This window comes from Theropithecus gelada, chromosome 8, assembly GCF_003255815.1.
Source record: "Theropithecus gelada isolate Dixy chromosome 8, Tgel_1.0, whole genome shotgun sequence".
Lineage (NCBI taxonomy): Eukaryota > Metazoa > Chordata > Mammalia > Primates > Cercopithecidae > Theropithecus > Theropithecus gelada.
The window spans coordinates 63,479,202-63,500,361 of record NC_037676.1 but is presented as its reverse complement, the minus strand read 5'-3'; the positions used below and the strand labels follow the sequence as shown (position 1 = coordinate 63,500,361).

Below are 21,160 nucleotides of genomic sequence, written 5' to 3'. Positions count from 1 at the left end.
ATTCATGCCCTCCAGAAGCAGCAGCAACAAGGCGCCATCTTGGAAGCAGACAACCACCCTCACCAGACAACGGAACTTGTCAGTCCCTTGATCTTAGACTTCCCAGGCTCCAGAACTCTGAGTAATCAACTTCTGTTGTTTATAAATTACCCATCCCCAGGTATTTTGCTATAGTAGCACACAAGTGAACTATGAGAATGTTTAGTAACCTAATAAAGTATCCACAATATAATTTTAAGTGAAAAAAGCAGAATAATAAAAATAGTTGACCTTTATTGAGTGCTAATGATGGGCCAGACATTTTTATGGACGCTTACTTGTATTAGCTCCTGTAATTTTCAATACAACCCTTAAAGGTAGATACTATTATCCTTATTGTATAGGTGAGAAAATTGAAGCACAGAATGTTTAAATAAACTAGCATAGGCTCAGGCAATGGGAAAGTGATGGAGCCCTGACTCACACTCAGACAATCTAGCCACAGCACCTGAGCTCTCGTCACAGTGCTGTCCCGTCTAGACTCAGAAAACTATACATAATGGATGTTCAATTGTATGTATGTGTGTGAGAGAGAGCAAAATATATATTAATTCTCAGTGTAAACTATGGTTCTATCTAAGTGATGAGATAATTTTTAATGTCCTTATACTTTCTTTATTTTCATTATTTTCTTCTATCAGAATGCTTAGCCTTACAGTCATGCAACACTTCATAGTTAGGATAGAGCAATCAATTCATTTGATGGTCATTCTGTAATACTATCCCAAAAGGATATCTGCCTCCCCAGTACACCACAGAATTATACTCCTGAGTTAACAAGTAGAAGGAGAGTATAATATGGTGATTCTTAAACTTCTTTGGGTTGTGACACTCTTAAGAATCTGATAGAAGCTGAGCACCTTCTCCTCCACCAAATGCACATGTATACATTTCAAGACATTCATGTATTCACAGTAGCCAATTATAGAGCAAAGATCAGTATCCTTGAGTTAAGAATAAACCAGGCGTTTGGGTTGGTTCCAAGTCTTTACTATTGTGAAAAGTGCTGCAATAAACATACGTGTGCTTGTGTCTTTATAGTAGAATGATTTATAATCCTTTGGGTATATGCCCAGTAATGGGATTGCTGGGTCAAATGGATAGACTGGATAAAGCAAATGTGGCACATATACACCATGGAATACTATGCAGCCATAAAAAAGGATGAGTTCATGTTCTTTGGAGGGACATGAATGAAGCTGGAAACCATCATTCTCAGCAAACTAACACAGGAACAGAAAACCAAACACCACATGTTCTCACCCATAAGTGGGAGTTGAACAATGAGAACACACGGACATAGGGAGGGGAACGTCACACACCAGGGCCTGTTGGGGGGTTGGGGGCTAGGGGAGGGATAGCATTAGGAGAAATACCTAATGTAGATGATGGGTTGATGGGTGCAGCAAACCACCATGGCACATACATACCTATGTAACAAACCTGCATGTTCTGCACATGTATCCCAGAACTTAAAGTAAATATATATATTTATATATATAAAGTATGTGTGTGTGTATATATATATATATATATATATATAAAGAATAAACCAAGTTAAGGGGCTCCACTTACTCGATAGCTTCAACCACATAGACCACTGCAGAAGTGAGGGAAGAAATTATGGCCCATGTTTCCCTCTCCCATTATGATGTTGTAGAGCTGGTGGCCCTTGTCAATGCCCCTGCCCCTGTCCCTATCTGTGAGTATCTGGTACTGGAGGGGCCAAAGCAGTATAAATGTAAATCTATAAGTATGAAAATTGTGGCCATGGTAGCGGGATCATAGTCATACATATCACAGTGACCACCCTGAAAACAAGCAGGTGGTAGCTCAGATGAGGGCACCAAAGGGAATGAGGCCGGTAGCAATGATATTTGGATTTTCACTACCTTAGAGTAAGTATGGAAGGAAGACAAGGAAGGTACTAAAAGATAAACAGAAAGATGCCACTTTCTCTCTCCCCTTCCCCAATACATCCTTGCTCAAAGACAAAGCCTTATCTTTAATAGCTCAAAAAGTCTAAAAATGAAAATTCAAAGGACAGACACCACTTTGGTAAAACTGGGTTTTAGTTCAAGTTCAAATGAAGATGCAAGTCGCTTTCTGTTAGGCTGGGGTGAGTATTAGAGAGAAGAAAACTACAAAAATCAGAGGTGGACATAGTACAGGAATCCAAGGTTGGAGAAACCTTGAAAGAAAAACTGCCTAGGTTTTCCATTTTGTATAGCTCCAAACAGATGCTGCAGAGGAAGATACTTCATGCTTGCCTGCTGGTCCACTGGGCAGAACTACATTTCCAAGCATACCGATGAGATGTTATAAAATTCATGCACTGCTACAGATCATTTACTTTATTTCTTGGGATTCCCCATAGGTTCTCATCTATAACACATAATTCAACAAGCTCAGTTTTCTGGCTTCCTAAGCTACAGAAAATTAGAAGGAGAGGAGTTTTGAAAGCAGGCTCATTAACAGCAATTTGAATTGACAGCTAAAAGGAGAAAGAAGTAACAACAACAACAGCAAAAAGATATTAGAAAGACTTATAAAACATGGCAGTATGGGTCTTGTAGCTGGGAACGGAGCTCTTCATAATTCTCTAAGAATCTTCATCAGGATGGTTGGTTCACAGCCCAGGGTATAATCATTTAAATTCACTGTAGTCACCATGCATCATGAAGAAAGTATTAATTTAACAAGAGAAGAGAGTACAGAACACATTCCAAGATTAGCTTCCTCGTTTTTATTTTATTTTATTTTTGCTTTTTCAAGTTCTTAAGTTCTTTTGTATGCTTATGTGTTTTGAACTAGCCCTAAACAAAATAAAATTTTAAAACTGGCCTTTAAAATGTAGACCTCAACTACTTGGAAATTTAATTTCTCTGGAATGCCCTCGTCTCTTACAAAGATATAAAGTAAATGAGGCATTACAGTATTATTTCAGAAAACTTTAGAGATTAAATATCAAACTGAAATACTCTACCCATGGTGGTGTGATATACTAATCAAGATGCATGCTATAAAATTATAGGATGGACTAACTCCTCAGAAACTCATGAGATTCACCAGAATCTACACGAACCTGTCAGGGAAAGGGGGACACTGAGTACAAAAAACCATTCACAAAGCTTCCCTTCCCCAAACTCTCTATGCAAAGCAGCATCTTGAACAGTGGAGATTTCTGTAACATCGAAACCTTTCTTAACTCCATCTTGTGCACAATGACCCACAAAGAATATAAAATTCACAAATTGAGAGAAAATGATGAGTCATCTGCTTGCACATCCTTACTATCAGAAGAGGAAGTTGGCACCCGGAGCTCAAGTCACATAGTGGACAGAGCCCCTGCAGAGCCCATGACTCCCAGGTGGTGCCCTCGCTCCCACTATTGCCTCAACGACATGCTCTCTCTTCATTAGGCCATGCTGTGGATCAATAGGCAAGGGCTAGGCAGGAGCATTCTAATCTCTTCCTCCCTCATTCTCAAGTTCAGTTGCACATAACTCCAGTCAACTCAACAGGAGTGCTGTTGTTGGGAAGAGTCTAGAAAGAGTCTCCCTGGTTTGGGCTTTTCATTGCTTCAGATTTCTCCACACATGTCAGGCAGCCAACAGGACACCACTACCCCCTGCACTGTACTCATGGATACCAAGGAGAAAAGACACAGTTCCCTGTCTCCAGGAGCTTCCAGGAAGCACGAGAAAGTGTGAGGTAAAGAGGAGCATCCCTTGCCATGGCTGAGGTAGCACTGATCCCTCCTGTGTTCTTTCCTAAATGCCTGGCGTACTCATACCTACTCCAACCCTTTGTGTGAATATGAGCTTGGAAAGATGAGTAGAACTTGATTTGTCCTTAGGATAAAGCCCAAATTCCTCCATTCCCAGCATCAGCCCACCTCCTCAGCCTCAACTGTCACTGTGTGGGCCTTTATTTTCTGTGCTCACTGGAACCAACTGAGGTTTCCCCAGCTCGGCAAGCCCTTTCTTCCAAGACCCTTACATGGTGTGCCCTTTTGTCTCAAATAGCCTCCCTCACACTCCCTTCCCTTCATCTGCTCACTCTTACTTCTCCTTAAAGCTAGAGAAGCCCTGCAGGATGATTCCTCTGAGGTCCCAGCTTCCCCACTGGGTTTGAGGCCTCTTCTCATGTAGGGCCATATTCACCATGTTATAGGAATGAAGACTGAATGGGAGGAACTGTATATGCAAAGGTGGGAAGAGCTATGATGCAGGAGGAGCAGGAGGGGAGAGTGGGGAGAATCATTTGACTCAAGTGGAAGATGTCCTTTGCATAAGGAAAGTAATGCTGAATGATTAAGGTTTTATGTGCCAAAATGTATGGCAAAGAGACTGAACCAACTTCATCAGGAAGCCATAAAGATTCTTTAGTAAGAACTTTGCAACAAATTGTGAGTCATCAGAGATTAGGTGGCACAATCCCCAACAGCAGGCCCCAAACATAATTAGGCAGCATGAAGAAGGAGAGAGAGATCAAAGCACTAACAAGCTTTGCGATTTTGTCGAGATTAAATACCCTCTATTGAAAATGAGAATAACAACATCTCCTTCATAAATTGTTGTGAGGATTAAATGAAACCACGTGCTCAGGGAGGTGCTCAATGCCTGGGAGTATTATTAACATTAATACTCTATAATCCAGAAAGGCACTGCTGTTATTTATGGGAATGCTATATTTGAAATTAGATCTGGAGATACTTATCAGGGAGTATTGGAGATAGGGAAGAAATAGAAGCAAAGAGAAGAGAAAAATGGTGAGAAACAGAAAGAATGTGCAAAGAAAAAACAACACATCACTTTAAAACCTTCACAGCAAAATTTACCCTATCTTTATTTTCTTGTCTGACGTTATATTTTGCAGCATAGTGGCAATAACTTCTACTGCTTTATAGAACACTCACAATAAATGGCTTTGGAGCTTGATTTACAACTGAAGCGAAGCACAGGCACTTAATCATTCCCAGTGGCTGTTTAAGGTTCCGTATATCACTGTTCCGAGTGATTATCTGGGAACCATATTGAAAGGGCAGGGGAGCTGGCAGGTGGTTATAGAGGTGAGGCTCTGGACACAGGAATTGGGGGTTGGAGTTTGGCCTTGTGCCAGGAGCTTTCCTCCTTGGCTTTACAGTATCTTCCTTATGAAGGGGACAAAACTTGCTTTCCTGGCTTATTGAGAACTGGGGAAAGCAATGAATAGCCCAGAAGAGCTTCAGTGCAGAAAAAGGCCTCATAACTTGCAATGCATTCATTCAGGAAGCCAACTATGCTTATTAGAAAATCCAACAGTGAATGTAGCATACAGGCAACATTGTGTTTTTAAAATGCCCTTTCTATATGCCCTCTTTTACTGCCACCGACCTTTGGAAAAGCCAACACAGGTCATGCTCCCAGATGACAGCACAATTTCAAATCAACTAATTGAGCGAGCTTAGCATTGGCTGCCTTCACTGGGACTTGCTCTGAGAAGGAGGAAGTTATTCTTAGGCCCTTGGATTTCTAGCCATCAGAGGAGATTTTTTTATCTACCAGCTAATGAATGTTATGTCTTTTTAACTTCTGAGTTTATAAGTGAGAATTTCAGAGGGGCAGCTGGCCTAGAAAGATATGCTATCAATAAAACCTTGTTCTCCAGGTCAGTACAGCCCCCTCCCTGAAAGCCCACCCTGCCTTTGTAGTGACATTGTTGGAGCCCTGTAACGGCTGACATCTTCCTGATGGGCAGCCACCCGGGCACACAGGGGTGTACACTGCTGTGTTATCTCTAAGGTGAGACCCCACTGCTCTCCCATCCAATCTGAGGGAAAGATTACTTCTAACAGGCAAGTTTTTAAGGTTCTGAGTGCAATTGTAAGGGGACGTTGATGGTGGGTAGAAAGCAACTGAGCCATGGATGAAGTGGAATTAGAGAGCAGGTGGTGGGGTATATCTGACAAGGAGATTGTTAGGGGAAGAATGGAGAATAAAAGAAATATTCAAAGAACTATTTGGCTGACACACATGGCACACCATATACACAGGCAGTGGGTCGAGGAAGCCAGAATCAAGGCACAGTATAAACTCTTCTAACTTCATCCCTCATCAATCAACAGCTTTTTAGAAGCACACAATGGTGACATATTCTGTTTATCAGCTCTTTACACTAAATGAGAAATCATATCTTGAGCGTTTTAGGCTCTGGATTAGGTCAAAATAGGAAAACCAGCTCACTTATGGAAGAAAGGAAATGGCTATCTGCCTGTCTGACCCCTTCTTCTCTAGTACCTCATTTCATCCTCACAGTTCTACAAAATACGTATTATTACCCAACGAAGGAGAAAAACAAGGGTAAAAGGAGTACGAATCTTGCCAAGGTCACAGCACTGGTAGCAGCTGAGCTGGGATTCTGTTTGCCAACAGAAAGTCTCTATATGAACACTCATTTCAATGCAAGGCAGAAATGATGCCTTCAATCGCTATCTTAAATCAGGCTCAGATTATGACCAATTTTTGTGAAACATTTCAAGCAATATTCAGCGTCCTTTGCTGGGCTGGAATTAAAAGAAAAATCAAAGTTGATTTTGTCATCACTGTTACTATTGTCAAATAATTAAGGCAGACATTGGGTATGGATTTTGAACATTTGGTTAGCTACGTTTCTGTGAGATTGGAGTATGTGGCAACACGATTTGTCTTTTGGGCTATGAGGTCCTTTGAAAGTATCTTGAGACTTCAAGTGACAGGTGAAGGCTTGCTTACTAATAGCTCACGGAGATCTGTCGTTAATGTCTGATTTTGCAGCCCCCAAATTTGGTAAATGAGTTCCAGTGATAAGCTGTGCAGCACAGTGCTTTAAATGAGAAGTTAGGTCTGACATCTTGCCAGGTTTAGCCACTTACCAGCTGTGCGACCTTGGACAGATCACCTAACCTCTCTGAAGTTCCAATTTCATCATCTGCAAAATATGGCTATTAGTAGTGCTTACGTAAGAGCATTACAGATTAGTAACCACTCAATATTGTTTGCTTTTGTGGTTGTAATAACTGCCCTTCTCTCCAGTTTATTTTTACTTATTCCCAAACTCAAAAGAAAAATTGATTATCACCAGAAAGATTCAGGAAATGTTTTGGTGGAAAGGGAAGACAGTTAAACCTTTTCTTGGGTTCCTCTTAATAGGCTTTGGGCTTTGGGGGCAGGGTTACCTCACAGCCCTGGTAAGAAGCCTAACATCTCCCTGGCTTTCCTCCTTCCTTCTTTCCTCACCAATATTCACCATGGATACATTAGAAATCTTCCCCTTTCATGCTACAAGTTCCTATAACTGAGGACAATCAAACTGAAGGAGGCACAGACCTCCTGCTACTTGTAAAAAACTCTTTAATGCTCTTGCAAAAGCCAAAGGCAAACCTTAATCAGTGGGCTTATTTATAGTTTGAAGAGTTATATCCCACCTACGGCCTCGGGGTTTTAATCAGAAGAAGGAACGTGCTTAATGCTCATCCCCCACTGCCGAATCACACCACGGAGCTGTGGGAGCTTTTGCAATGTTAGCCCTTTAGAGGCTGCCACAGGTCAGCAGTGACTGGTGACATTTGAGGAAGCCGCTATCTTCAGCGTATCCGTCAAATAAATTACTGCAAGGCATGAGGGGACAAGAAACAGCTGAACACCTTCCCAGAAACAAGGGCAAGTGGAAAAGCACCTGTCCCCTAAGAACAGACAGATTTGGGGTGGTTTTCTACATTAGAAAGTAAATGTGACAGTGTTCACAATTGTGAAGGAAAGAAGGTCAAATATCCTAGTAACATTCATTTTTCCATCATTTAATGCCTGAGGAGTTTGGAGGTGGGAGAACTGCTGTGAGATGTCATTCTGAGACCATGAGTTCAGATCAGGAATGCAACCTTGGAACCTTTAGGAAACACACAAGGCCAGATGACTGTAACCATTCAGTATATGTATTACAGAGTGCATGAAGGAATGAAGGAGACTCGGATTCATTCCATTAAAGCATAACAAGACTTGCCAATTGGTCAACACCCCTTTCACTTTCAAACTGAACCAACAAGTCCCTCTCCACTTTCTTTCTTCCCACTCACATCGAGGACTGAATAGGCCCTGGATGTTGAGCCTTCAGAATCATCTCAACTTCTGGTGCACCCAACTTCTAATGCACACGCATCACTGCCTGAGTCCCATTCGAATACACAGGGAATGGCTTCGTTGTTTACATTGAGCCACCCTCTACCTCTTGGCTGGGAGAGGGAGCTGAAGAAAGAATGTAGAAACAAACAAACTTGAATTTAGACCCTGGGGCTACTTTGCCACTTAACAACATACCAATGATTCAGCTTTTGATTGAAAGAGACTTTGGAAACTGAGTGCAGGATCAAAATGAGATCATAAGTAGGACTTAGTGGGAAAGCATAGTCCTTATGTGCAGACAGACTAGGGAATAACTCCATCACTGTTACGTATTACCCATGTACCAATATAGATCCTTGTGGGACTACGGCAGGCCTTAGAAATAGTGTATACAAAACACTTGGCACAAAAGCACCTAACAATGGGTAGTTACTGATGCTGATATTAAGATGTTTCTAGACAGTCCCCATCGGGTGCTCTCCAAGTGGGCCTCAGCTCCCCTAAGGGTGCTGGAAATATGGAGATCTTCCTGGTTATAACAGTGCCCGGAAGAGGGGATGCTAAGCATTTCATAGTGCTTAATACAGTTCTATCGGATAAGATTGAGCAGCTCCCCCTGCTGACTGTGCTCTTTCTAAGAAGCACTACCACCAGACCGCCGATCCCCTCCACCATGACTCATGGTGCTCACGCACATGCTCATTCTCCGCCAAGAAACCCACTTGCAGTCTTTCAGAAGCTCCATGGGTATTTTGAAACATCTAACCACTCAGGGGCTGAGTGATTGGCTTCAGATGCCTTTGGGATGAGCTTGGAGTTGGAAGCTCTGAGTCTGAGCCAAGTTTTCCATTGATGAGTCATATTGCTTCTTGACTAGAAAGTGTCTTCTCCTCCTGAAACTATTTATATGTCATTAGTAACTTAGTGATACTGAAACTGCCAAATGGTTATGAGCATTGAATAAGAAAACGTACATGGAAATGCTTGAGAACCATAAAGACTATACAGCTGAAGAGTCTACATATGTGCAGTATTATGTACTGTAATGTAATTGACCAGCAGCCAACTTAACGTTCTTCCCCTGAGAAATCTAATTGGTCTGAGCAGTGCTGTCCTGAGCCAAGTTGGATCCTGAAGCCAAAAGGAAATCAATAATACTGACCCTGCCTTCCTTAAAATTTGGATATTTTAGAAACAGAAAGTCAAATATTACATGTTCTCTCTTATAAATGGGAGCTAAATAATATGTACACATGGACATAGAATGTGGAATAATAGACATTGGAGACTATATAATGTGGGAGGGTGGGGGGGGAGGAGAGGCGAGAAATTACCTATTGGGTGCAATGTACACCATTCAAGGGGTGGTTATACTAAAAGCCCAAAATTCACTACTAAACAATATAACCATGTAACAAAACTGCATTTGTACCCCCTAAATCTATTAAAATAAAAAAATCTAGCAATAAAAGGCAAATGTAAGCATGCTTCCTTTACAAAGTAAATAAAAAAAAATTGGATGTTTTGTTCATTAAGAATTTTTTTGCATTGTGAGTTTATAAAATATTTTATTACAATATTATTTATTTAATTACTGGAGTTTCTTGGTGCCCCCTTGAATTTTGCCCTATCCCTCACCTTTACAGCCCTGAGTCTGAGGTCCTGGCTCAGACTTCTTCATCTTCAATCCAACTTTTTGGCGCTTGCTCTGTATTCTGGGGAGAAAGAGCTTCCTGGATCTTTGGCCTTCTTACAACGACTCTAATCAAAATGTTTATCAACTTTCTTTCCTCTCTAGTAAATTACTCTAACTTAACTCATCCTTCAAGTGCCTCTTCTTCTTTAAGGAACCAATTTTTCATCTAGTTTTCAACCTGGTTGCTTATTTCTGAGTTTTTAATTATGAGAAACAAGCAATACACTGACAAAAGAATCTTCAGTGTAATTTTATATATTATGACTTGCAATGCATTTCCAACTGTTTTTCCCCCATCAAGGTACTTGGGGACCAGCTGGTCTACACAACACTAATGGATACTATTATAGTGTATTCTGGGGCTTTTATTATCTGGATTCACCACCAACCCCCCATTCATTTCTTGTATCTTGAGAATATAATAAAATAATAGGTAGGATCACTAAAACAAGGTGACTTCTTAGAGCTTCTCAGCCACAACTGAACTATCACAGAGGTCTTTGCAGAGGACTGTCTGCTCTTATGGGTAGCTAAGGGTTCTCAGCTGTATTTTTGTATACTTTTCTAGGTGGAGGAAACCTGGTAATGGCCTCAAATGCTGCAGCACTTAGAGGGTACATCTTGTAGATGCTGACAAAGATGTGGAGAAAGGGGAACCCTCACACATTGTTGGAGGGGATATAAGTTAGTAGAGCTACTATGGAGAATGGTATGGAGGTTCCTCAAACAAACACAAACTGGAATGTTCACATGATCCAGTAATTCCACTACTGGGTATAGCCAAAAGAAATTAATCAATATATTAAAGAGATATCTACACTCCCATGTTTATGGCAACACTATTAACAATAGCCAACATGTGAAATCAACCTGAGTGCCAATCATCAGATGAATGGGTAAAGAAAATGTGGTATTCAACAAAAGAAACTATCAACAGAGTAAACAGACAACCTACAGAATGAGAGAAAATGTTTGCATATAACGCATCCCACAATGGTCTAATATCCATCATCTGTAAGGAATTTAAACAAATTTACAATGAAAAAACAAACAATCCCATAGAAAAGTGGAAGGACATGAACAGACACTTCTCAAAAGAAGACATTTATGTGGTCAACAATCATGTGAAAAACGGCTCAACATCACTGATCATTAGAGAAATGCAAATCAAAACCACAGTGAGGTACCATCTCGTAACAATCGGAGTGGCTATTGTTAAAGTAAAAAAGTAACAGATGGTGGTGAAGTTGTGGAAAGAAGATAATGCTTATACACTGTTGGTGGAAGTGTAAATTAGTTCAAAGATTATGGAAAACAGTGTCACAGTTACTCAAAAACCTGAAGACAGAAATACCACTTGACCCAGTAATCCTATTACTGGATATATACCCAAAGGAATATAAATCATTCTATTAAAGAAACATGCACGTGTATGTTCACTGCAGCAGCAGTCACAATAGCAAAGACATGGAATCAACCTGTATGCCCATCAGTGATAGACTGGATATACATCATGAAATACTATGCAGCCATAAAAAGAGTACGATAATGTCCTTTGCAGGGACATGGATGGAGCTGGAAGCCATTATCCTTAGCATATTAATACAAGAACAGAAAACCAAATACCACATTTCCTCACTTATAAGTAAGACCTAAATGTTGAGAACCCATGGACACATAAAGGGGAACAACAAACACTGGGGCCTTCAAGAGGGTAGAGAGTGAGAGGAGGGAGGGCCAAGAAAACTAACTAATGAGTACCAGGCTTAATACCTGAGTGATTAAATAATCTGTACAAAAGAACCCCATGACACAAGTTTACCTGTGTAACAAACCTGCAAGTGTACCCTGAACTTAAAAGTTAAAAAAGAGAAAATAGAGTATATATACATACAACAAAATATTATTCAGCCATAGAAAGAATGAATTCTGTCCTTAGCAGCAACATGGATGGAACTGAAGGCCATTATGTTATGTGAAATAACCCAGGCACTGAAAGACAAATATTTCATGTTCTCACTCCCATGCAGGAGGTAAAAACGTGAATCTTATGAAGATAGAGAGTAGGTTGGTGGTTACCAGAGAGGGTAAGGGGGCAGGGAGGTAGGATGAAGGGGGAACAAAGAATATAATTGTATATACTGCCACTGAACTGTACACTAAGAAATGGAAAAGATGTTAAATTATATATATATATATATATAACCTCGATAACAAATTATTACAAAATACAGTACATCTTTTGACCCAGTATCCTAGGTGTTTGCCTGATTTGATTTTTTTTCTTAAGAAACAACTCCCATTTACTGAGCACCAACTAGTACTTACCTATGACCCTCATCACCCCTACTTTACAGGTGAGAAACTGAGGGTAATAAGGATTTAAGCAACTTGCTCAAGTCCCCATGGCAGGTTAGGAGGAGCTGGGATTGGAAGCTGGCCATCAAGTTTCAGAGTATGTGCACTTAATCACTCTTCTATTTGGCCTCTGGACACCACCAAAAAGGGCAATTGTGATTAATTCTTGCAACAGCCCCATATGCCAGATATCTTATCGTTTCCACCTGATACAATTGAGACTCCAGAAAGTAAAATAACTTGACCAATTTTAACCTTTTATTCTTTTTAACTGAGTGAAATCCAGAAAAAACAGATGTGCCCCTTTATGCTCAGAGTTTCTTCTCCAGCACTGGGGCATTCATGGCAAACTGGGCTTATGACCAAGTGCAAGTCTGCAGCTTAGAAAGAAGCAAGAAATGAATTTATTTTTCATCAGATCTTAAAGGGGCAAATGGTGAATTATTGCCAATGCCGATACGAGTTTAGGTAGGAAAAATCAGAGGACTCATCGACCAACAGTGTCCCCTAGGTCTCCGTGACATATGAAGCTGGGGAACTGGGATACAAACTCTGCTCACTCTGGAGGGCCAAGTTCATTTTTTGAATAAAGCCGTGGGCGCTGATTGAATCCATCTGGTTTCAGTTCAGCCTGGCAACCTCAGAAAATGAAGAAGTCAGCTCTCTGCTGAGGTCCAATGTCCGGGCAAGGCCAGTTTATGCTCAGGTAGCCCAAGCACTGCCTATGCCTCGGTTGCCATGTTGAACCCAAGCAGACAGAGCCTGGCACGAGCCCTCAGGGGATAGTGCTTCCCATCGCTCACTGTTCTGAGCTTTTGTCCATGTGTCTGGGTTCAGATGAATGAGATTTACACTGTCTTAATAAATATTCATAACCATTTTAATATTAGTAAACCCTTCACATGAGATATTCAAATGACTTCCCAGTCATCTCAGGTCCCCGGTGAGAATGAAGCCATTTCCTTGCAAAGCTGTGTCAGCCTTTCCAGGCCTTTTTGGCCCCACTGGGCTGGGTCTGTGTGAAAGGAAACATGTTTGGGAAGAAAGCAAACAGGTGCTTAGGATGGGCATGCCATAGTTCACATTCATTGCCCCATTCCCATTTTCAAATATTGTAAATATTGTACTCCAGCCCCTGGTTGCAACTCATTTTACCATCTGTCCTCTATTACTTTTTACATGGAATCTTTTATAGTATTAGTGATAATACTACAAGCTGATATCTAGAGTGCTTACAGTGTATCAAACAATAAGCTGTGTTTTTTCAGTGCATTATGTCATTCATTCCTCCTAACCATACTATTAGATAGACATCTCTCTCATGCCCAACGTACAGATGAGAAAACTGAGTCTCAGGGAGGTTGCTTGTCAAAAGTTATATAACCAGTAAACAACACGACAATATCTAAATTCAAACTGAGGCTTGTTTACATTGAATATTTGGCTGCCAATGGAATAGCCTTGTCATTACAACCTTTTTGTCAAAACCGTAACGGTCTGGGACAAATAATATTGCACAGTTTGACAAATGTGGAGTGGGACAGTGCAAAGAGAGATTACTTTAAAAAGTCTAGCAAATTAGGAGACCATAAAGTGAATTTTTAAGTCCCTTCCCATCCATAGGATCAGGCTGAATAAGCTTCACATTCATGAACCATTAGAGCTAGCAGGTATCTCAGGAATTATATACTTCAAACTTCTTACTTTACACAAGAGAGGATTGAGAAACACAGAGATGAAGTAATTTGTTTGAGGTTATCATAATCATAAACATTTGGATTATTTACTAAGAGATTTGTTTCTTCTTCTTCTTAACAACACATTTTGGGATATACATGGACCAAATCCTAACACAAAATAAAATATTTTACTCTGGCTCATTTCTTTATGTGTATGTCCCCACTTACTGATGTTCTTTACCTCATCTGTCTTAGCAGATGGAAGTTCTAGAACACTGAAAACAACTAAGCATAAATGAAGTCAGCACAATTAATGATATGGTTTGGCTCCATGTCCCCATCCAAATCTCGTGTTGAGTTCTAATCCGCAGTGTTGGAGGTGGGGCCTGGTGGGAGGTGATTGGATCATAGGTGTGGTTTTTAATGGTTAAGCACCATCAACCTAGTGCTGTCTAGTGAGAGAATTCTCAGGAGATCTGGTTGTTTAAAAGTGTGTGGCACCTTTCCCTCATTCTCTCTCTTCTGCCCCGTTATGTGAAGATGTGCCTGCCTCCCCTTCACCTTCTGCCATGATTATAAATTTCCTGAGGTCTCCCTAGCAATGTTTTCTATGCAGCCTGCAGAACTGTGAGTTAATTAAACCTCTTTCCTTAATAAATTACCCAGTCTCAGGTAATTCCTTATGGCAATGCAAGAACGGACTAATACAATTATTCCCCAGAATTATCAATACTTTCTTATTTCAAAATCCAAAATGTTAATATGCCATTTTGGGGAGGACGGCTCTTGCCTCTAGTTTACACAGATGTCCTGTACCAATGAGTTGCGTGTCTCAGAAAGAATTATTCTATTGCAGTTGGAGTGAGCCGCCTATATGTTTCCACCATTGCTAAGCATCTGGCTGAACAATGGTGTTCTCACTGGCAAGGACTGTGTGTTCTCATCGCTGTCCTCAGTGTCCTAAGACAAGCTCTGGCACAAAGTCTATACTCACTGAATGTTTGTTGACTGAATGATAAAGATGGATGAATCTTAAGGCCTGAAAATCTGTCTCATCAGTGAAGCAATGTAGTGAGAGACTCATCGTTAATTATGTTAATTATGATATGATATATGATATGTTATGCCATATCATTACAGAATAACAGAGTAGAAACATGGAAAGGTAGCCCAGGCCCAGGTGGAGTCCTGACTAAATTCTAGATTGATAGTGTTAAAATATGCAAATACCTTTCCAGGATTAGACGACCCCACCCAAAACTATCAACCACAAAACAGCCAGTGGTCACCAAGGTGCCCTACACTGTTATCATCTTGAAGAGAAAGAGTAGTGACATGAGGCAGTGAAGAGGCACTTTAGAAATTCCTTTTAATGGTTACGGAGGTTGATATATTTTTAGGTTAAACCTATGTCTCCCCATGAAACATAAGAATGTTAATGATTATATCTCTGTGAAAGTTCAATTCATAGGTGATGTTTTGGAAATTGATTCATTATTCTTTCTCATTCAACATTCATTGGATATTGTGCCATGCACCAAAGATATAAACATGAAAAAGACATGATCCCCTACCCTCAAGGAACCTGCAGTCTTGGGAAGAGGGGTAAGAATGCACAAAGTAAACACACAATTACAATAAAGTCGGGTTAAGACAACTGGCTCTCACATCAGACTATCATTACCCAACTCCCACTCTGTATTCACTAGTTGTGTAACATGAGTGAGTTCCTTAACTTCTAAAAGCCTTATGTCATCAAAGGTAAAAGAGGGGTCATAGTACTAATATCTATCATGCAAAGTTCTCAGGTGGGTTAAACGAGGTAATACGTATTAATGCTTAGCAGAACTTGTCATTAGTATACAAAATGTTAGCTATGATAACAGTAGCTGTTACACTTCCATTGTAACTGCATTAATATAAATACAAACAGAGGTAGGGTGCCTGAGAAAAACAGGTTTGGGAGGCAAGTGGAAGAAGACTACCTTTCTCAAGGACCATAAAGATGCATCAGTAGGCAAACTGTGTTGTTGGAGTTGGATGATTGGAGTTGGGATAGGGGATGGCTGTCTCTCCTTTGGGTGTCTAACAGGTCAAGTCCAAAGGGTCGAAGGCATTTAAAAACCTCAACTGTTCAAGGCAAGGCTTATAGTCCCAACCAGCTGGACCAGAGAATGTGACGAAGGGCAGAAGATGAAGCAGAGGAGGAAATGCAGAAGGTGGATCATAAGAACCTTACTTTATTTCGATAGCTTTGCAGGTCATTGAAGAACTTTAATCAGGGAAGTGATGTAACAGAATTTTGAAAGGGTCACCCCAGCTACGGTGTAACCTAGAATGACTCAGAAGAGATGAGACTAGAGGCAGGGATACTAGCTAAGAAGCTGTTGCAGTAATGAAAGAAGAAATGATGAGAACCTAAACTAAGGCAATAGTAGTGGAAGCAAAGAGAAGTGAAGAGATTTCACAGGTTTATGAGAAGAAAGTGGTAGGACTTGCCAATTAATTGGATGTAAAGACCAAAGCAAGGGGCAGTCAAGGATGGCTCCTGGATTTCTGGCTTGAGATACTAGGTGGACGACATAGCAGGTAGAGTGAGAAAGATGATGCTTTCAGTTTGGGATATATCAAGTTTGGGGTTCCTTATAGGTCTTTCAGGGAGAAATATCTAGCGGGGATTTGGATAGAAATGTCTGGCACTCAGGAGAAATAGAGGTAATTCAAGTCATGGAGAGGATCCAAGAAATTATTTTATGCATTGAAAATACTTGATATTAAGCCATCTACTAATGCCATTTTTGTTTTTGCTATTAAAGATGAGAACACCAAAGACAGAATATATGGTTCTTCTAGAAGGTCCACTTTCAATTTTACTAACGTGAATGACCCACTTTGATGAAAAGAATAATGGCTTCTAAGGTCTCTTACAACTCTAATGTTACAATTCTATTGTTCATCTGGAATTGCCTTTTGAGAACAGCACACCTGTGGCCTTAAAGCTTCATGGGTGAACATGTGAAATATTCTTTTTTTAATGTAAGTTCATTATGTGTAAAGCCACACAACCCCAAACATGCAGTGATGATGCTTATAGCAAAGAAAAACCAAGTAAAGACACTATCTACATTTACCTACTCTGATCCCAATTGGCTGCAAACAGCAAAAGAATCTTCCTGCCGTAATGGTCTCGGTTTTCCAGCACCCCAGGGAATCCATCGATCAGAGCCCTCTTAATGCCGGGATCATCTGCCTTGAAGTTTTTGAACATGTCCAGGTTTAGCTGGCGGTACTGGAAATACTGAGCCAGGAGTCTAAAGGCATCCGCTTGGTGAAACTTCCTGGCTCGGAGAAATCTCAGGATGAAGGCATCATCTGTACGTAAAAATCCAATGTCAGGCCTGGTGATGATCATGTCCCTGACTTGCTGAATATCCTGATGTAAAACATCTGGGTTTTCATTCAGTTCCAGGCGAGCTTTCTCTATAGTCTCTGGACTGAGTCCAGCCTGTAAATGGGTCATCTTGGCCAAATCTCCGTTCCAAGTGCTTAACTTCTGATATTTTGGAAGAAGGGAGACTGGTCCCATTCACCTGATGGTCTGCTGAAACTGTGTCCCATTCAACGGTGTTTTACTACCAGACTGCCCCGGAACAGACAAATAGAGGGTCTTCTTTCACATTCAGGCCCTATGTGGTGGTGTTCATCCAAAAGAGAAGCAAAACTGAGGCCATTGCTTACTGCAAAACAAATACACACAAGAGAAACAAAAGAGAGATGATACAAAGAAAGTCTGGGCAAATTAATTGGAACTTAGATAGAAAAATAGTATATTAGGCTGTGGGCCTGATTAGATTAGGTGTCCAAAGAACAAATGATAAATGGGGTATTGAGCACAAGTTGATTATAGACAACTTAAATATCTAATATGCAAATATTTGAAATATGTTTGGGAACATTTTAGTTCCATTGACTAGTTAACTTAATAGTGCTTGATCAGATTAGCAAAAGCATGCACTTTTATTAATTACCTTAAGAAACAGTGAGAGGAGAGAAGGATACTTCTCTGTGACAGCATGCTTTATGGGACCACTCACAGGCCTAGATATGGAAGAGAAATTATAGCTATGGTACAATTTAATGCTTCCCATTGGTCTCTTTTCTCAAGCAGAAGTATCTTTCACAGAAATACCCCTTCCCCTACTTTCTTAAAGCCAGTCATTTGCATCTTAACTATAAAAAACTTTCCCTATTTTAACCCCACCAGTGTTCATGACTCACAGGAGTCCTCCACCAGTATATGTGAAGAGTTGGGATGGGAACGGGCTTATGGCTGGAAACTTGACCTCCAATAACAAAATCAACGATGGGCAAGGAGGCTTACAGGGACATTCGCAAATGGCTTTATTATTTGCATTTGTCATTCTTTTAACTACGAAAGCAGAGGGACTTGAGATTCTTGATTGGCTCTCTACCCAACCCAATATCCATATAGGATTAAAAATCCTTCCATTGTATATAACCTGCCTGTTTTCCTAAGATGCTGTTTTACTTATGATATTTTAATCCCCTCACATACATCCTTTATGATTTCTCCACCAAAATGGTATACAGAGGAACACCCATACTGTTTGTATCTTATTTTAAATATAAATGCTTAAACTCTTGCAGCCATCTGTTTGGTCTAACCTGGAAGTTCCAAAAATCAGAAGACACACAAAGTATGAATAAACTTAAAGGCACTTATTTTTCCTAGCTTTCTTACATCAATCTTATCTGCAATAAGAGGCAGAATATTGACTCCCAATCTAATCATTATTGGTAATGGTTTATCATACAAAATTACTTAAATGATGATTGCTCTGCTTAATTTAGGACTAACAGTAATTTCTTAAGAGAGACAATCAGCTCACTTATTTCTACTTTATATGTCTTTGGATATGGAGGAGATAAAAGACAGTTAAGTAACTGGTATTCATTTTCAAGACAATAGAATAATAAAAATAATTTCATTTATAAAATATTGGCTTTGTAAAATAACTTGTAAGAAAATCGAATTTAGCTCTGTGATGTTCTGTAAGAAACAAAAGAGTCTTACTTCTCACTAATTTTGAGGACTCATAAAAATAAAGGAAAATAGTACTACAAACTCTTCCCAGAATTGGAAGAAATTTCAAAATCTGTCTAGTTCAATGGCCACCTGACATTAAAATTCCTTCTTCAACAGCCGTTTCAGAAAATGGCCTCACCTAGTGTCTTCCTTCTCCAGTTCTTCCCTACACTCATTGCAATCTATCTTTTACATGCTGCTGAAACTATTCACACTGATCAATGACACGGATGATGATATAACTTATTATCCAAACTTAGGCACTACAGTGTGTTAATAATAATGATGCTAGAACAACAAGTTCCAAGTAAATTCAGACAGATGGTCACTCTACTAGTGAATGTCATTTTTGTTACTACATCCAACAAACAAACTTCAGCACCTACTGTAGGTGAGCTTTCTCAATATTCAATGCTGAATACATCATCTTTCTTAGACCTCCTTCTCCCACTTTCCCATTCTTTTCTGTAACTTCATTTACCCTTGATTTGTCACCTAGCCCTTTGTCCCTCTCTGCTCTATCTTCTCCTTCTGTGCTCACATCTTCAATGCTAGTGTTTTCCAAGATCCTGACCCCATGATCTGCCATCTACAACATCAGTCCATAGCTCCCTTCAGATCTTCAGGCTGCACATTCTACAACCTACTGAACATCTCCACTTATTTGACTCACAGACAACACAAACTCATTATGTTCAAAACTAAACTAATCATAGTTCCTTATCCTGAATTTGCTCCTCTGCCTTTGTCTCTTAGTGAATGACATCATCTTCTATGCAGTTTCCCATGCTAGAAACCTGGGAGTCAACTATTATTCCACCCTCTCTCTTACTGCCTGCTACCAGGCAATTACTTCCATAATATTTTTCAAATTTGCCCAGTTATTTCCATCCCCATGATCACTGTCTTTGTTTAGACTGCATCACTACTCATCTGTTCAGTCCTGTGACATTCTCCCTATTGGTATGCTTGCTGCCAGTCCATTCTCTGCATTTCACCCCTTTCTCTGCATTACAGTTGAAATATGCTTATGTCACTCCTTGATTAACATCCATCATTAGCATCTAGTTGTCCTAGGATAAAGTATAAAACTATGCAACATGATTTCAAGACCGTTCATCTTCTGGTCTCTTTATAACTCTCCAGATTTATTGTCTGACCATGCAGCCATCAGCAGTTTCTTCTCACCTTTGTGTGCCTTGGTAAAAGCTGCTCTCTCTCTCTCTGCCTAGAATAACCACTGATTGACTCTTCTTTGCCCTTCAGAAGTAAATTTGAAACTCATTTCTCCAGGAAACCCTTCCTGGCCTTCAGAGGTCACAGTAGTCCCACACCCCTGACCACACCACATTCTGTTGCCATTTTCCTTTCTCTCTCTTTATCCGGAACACCTTACAGAGAAGGCCTGGATTTAATTCATCTGTGTATCACTGATACAGGGTGTGGCCAAAAGAGGGTCAGCTCCACGAGCAGAGTGACTTCATTGCATTCACCACCACATCCTCAGTGCCTAGCACAGTGCCTGCCATGAAGTAGATGCTCAGTAAATAGGCCTATAATACATGAATAAAGAAAGTAGTCAAAATGTTTGAATGAGTGAATAAGTGTTTCAGTACCTCCAGGACAGTTTATCCTTAAATGGGATGTTGTGACTGATTGATTAACGTTGATGATTCCTCATCTACAAAGTATTTTTTTTCCTGGAGAATTTAGCCTAATCACATTTTGCTTCAGATTCTCACCTCCCTAAAGTATGCCAGGTAATGTTCACAGTTCCAACCCATGGAGCACAGTGCTTAAAGCACAAGGCACAGCAATGACTTATTCCTTACAGAAGATTTAAGGCTCGGGGCAAGTTACTTACCTTACAGTTCAGGGAACTCAACATTGTTTCTGAGATAAATTACTACGGGTTCAAAAGGAAAGTTGAGGTTGCATTTTTCATGGCCTGCTTCCACATATAGCTTTGCCTGCAATCTATAATATCCGAAATAAATTTTCTTCAATCTATATCTTTATTCTGTGCTCAGCATACAGTAGAAGCTTCTGGGGAGAATACTCAAGCCAGGGTCACTGGGTTTCATAACTTATGATAACATAGATATTTCCCATTAAAGGCAAATTCTTCATATCAAAAGTC

The 21,160-nt window shown here is 40.2% G+C and overlaps 1 protein-coding gene across 2 annotated transcripts in view; it reads right to left on the bottom strand.

Annotated features, from left to right (window-relative positions):
- CLVS1 (clavesin 1) overlaps nucleotides 1-21,160 on the bottom strand; it is a 228,581-nt gene that overhangs the window by 199,244 nt on the left and 8,177 nt on the right. For both annotated transcript variants that reach the window (XM_025393208.1, XM_025393209.1), the window contains one exon: nucleotides 17,045-17,650. In XM_025393208.1, the coding sequence (XP_025248993.1) occupies nucleotides 17,045-17,499 (455 nt within the window). In that variant the 5' untranslated portion in view covers nucleotides 17,500-17,650. The remainder of the gene's footprint in view (nucleotides 1-17,044; nucleotides 17,651-21,160) is intronic.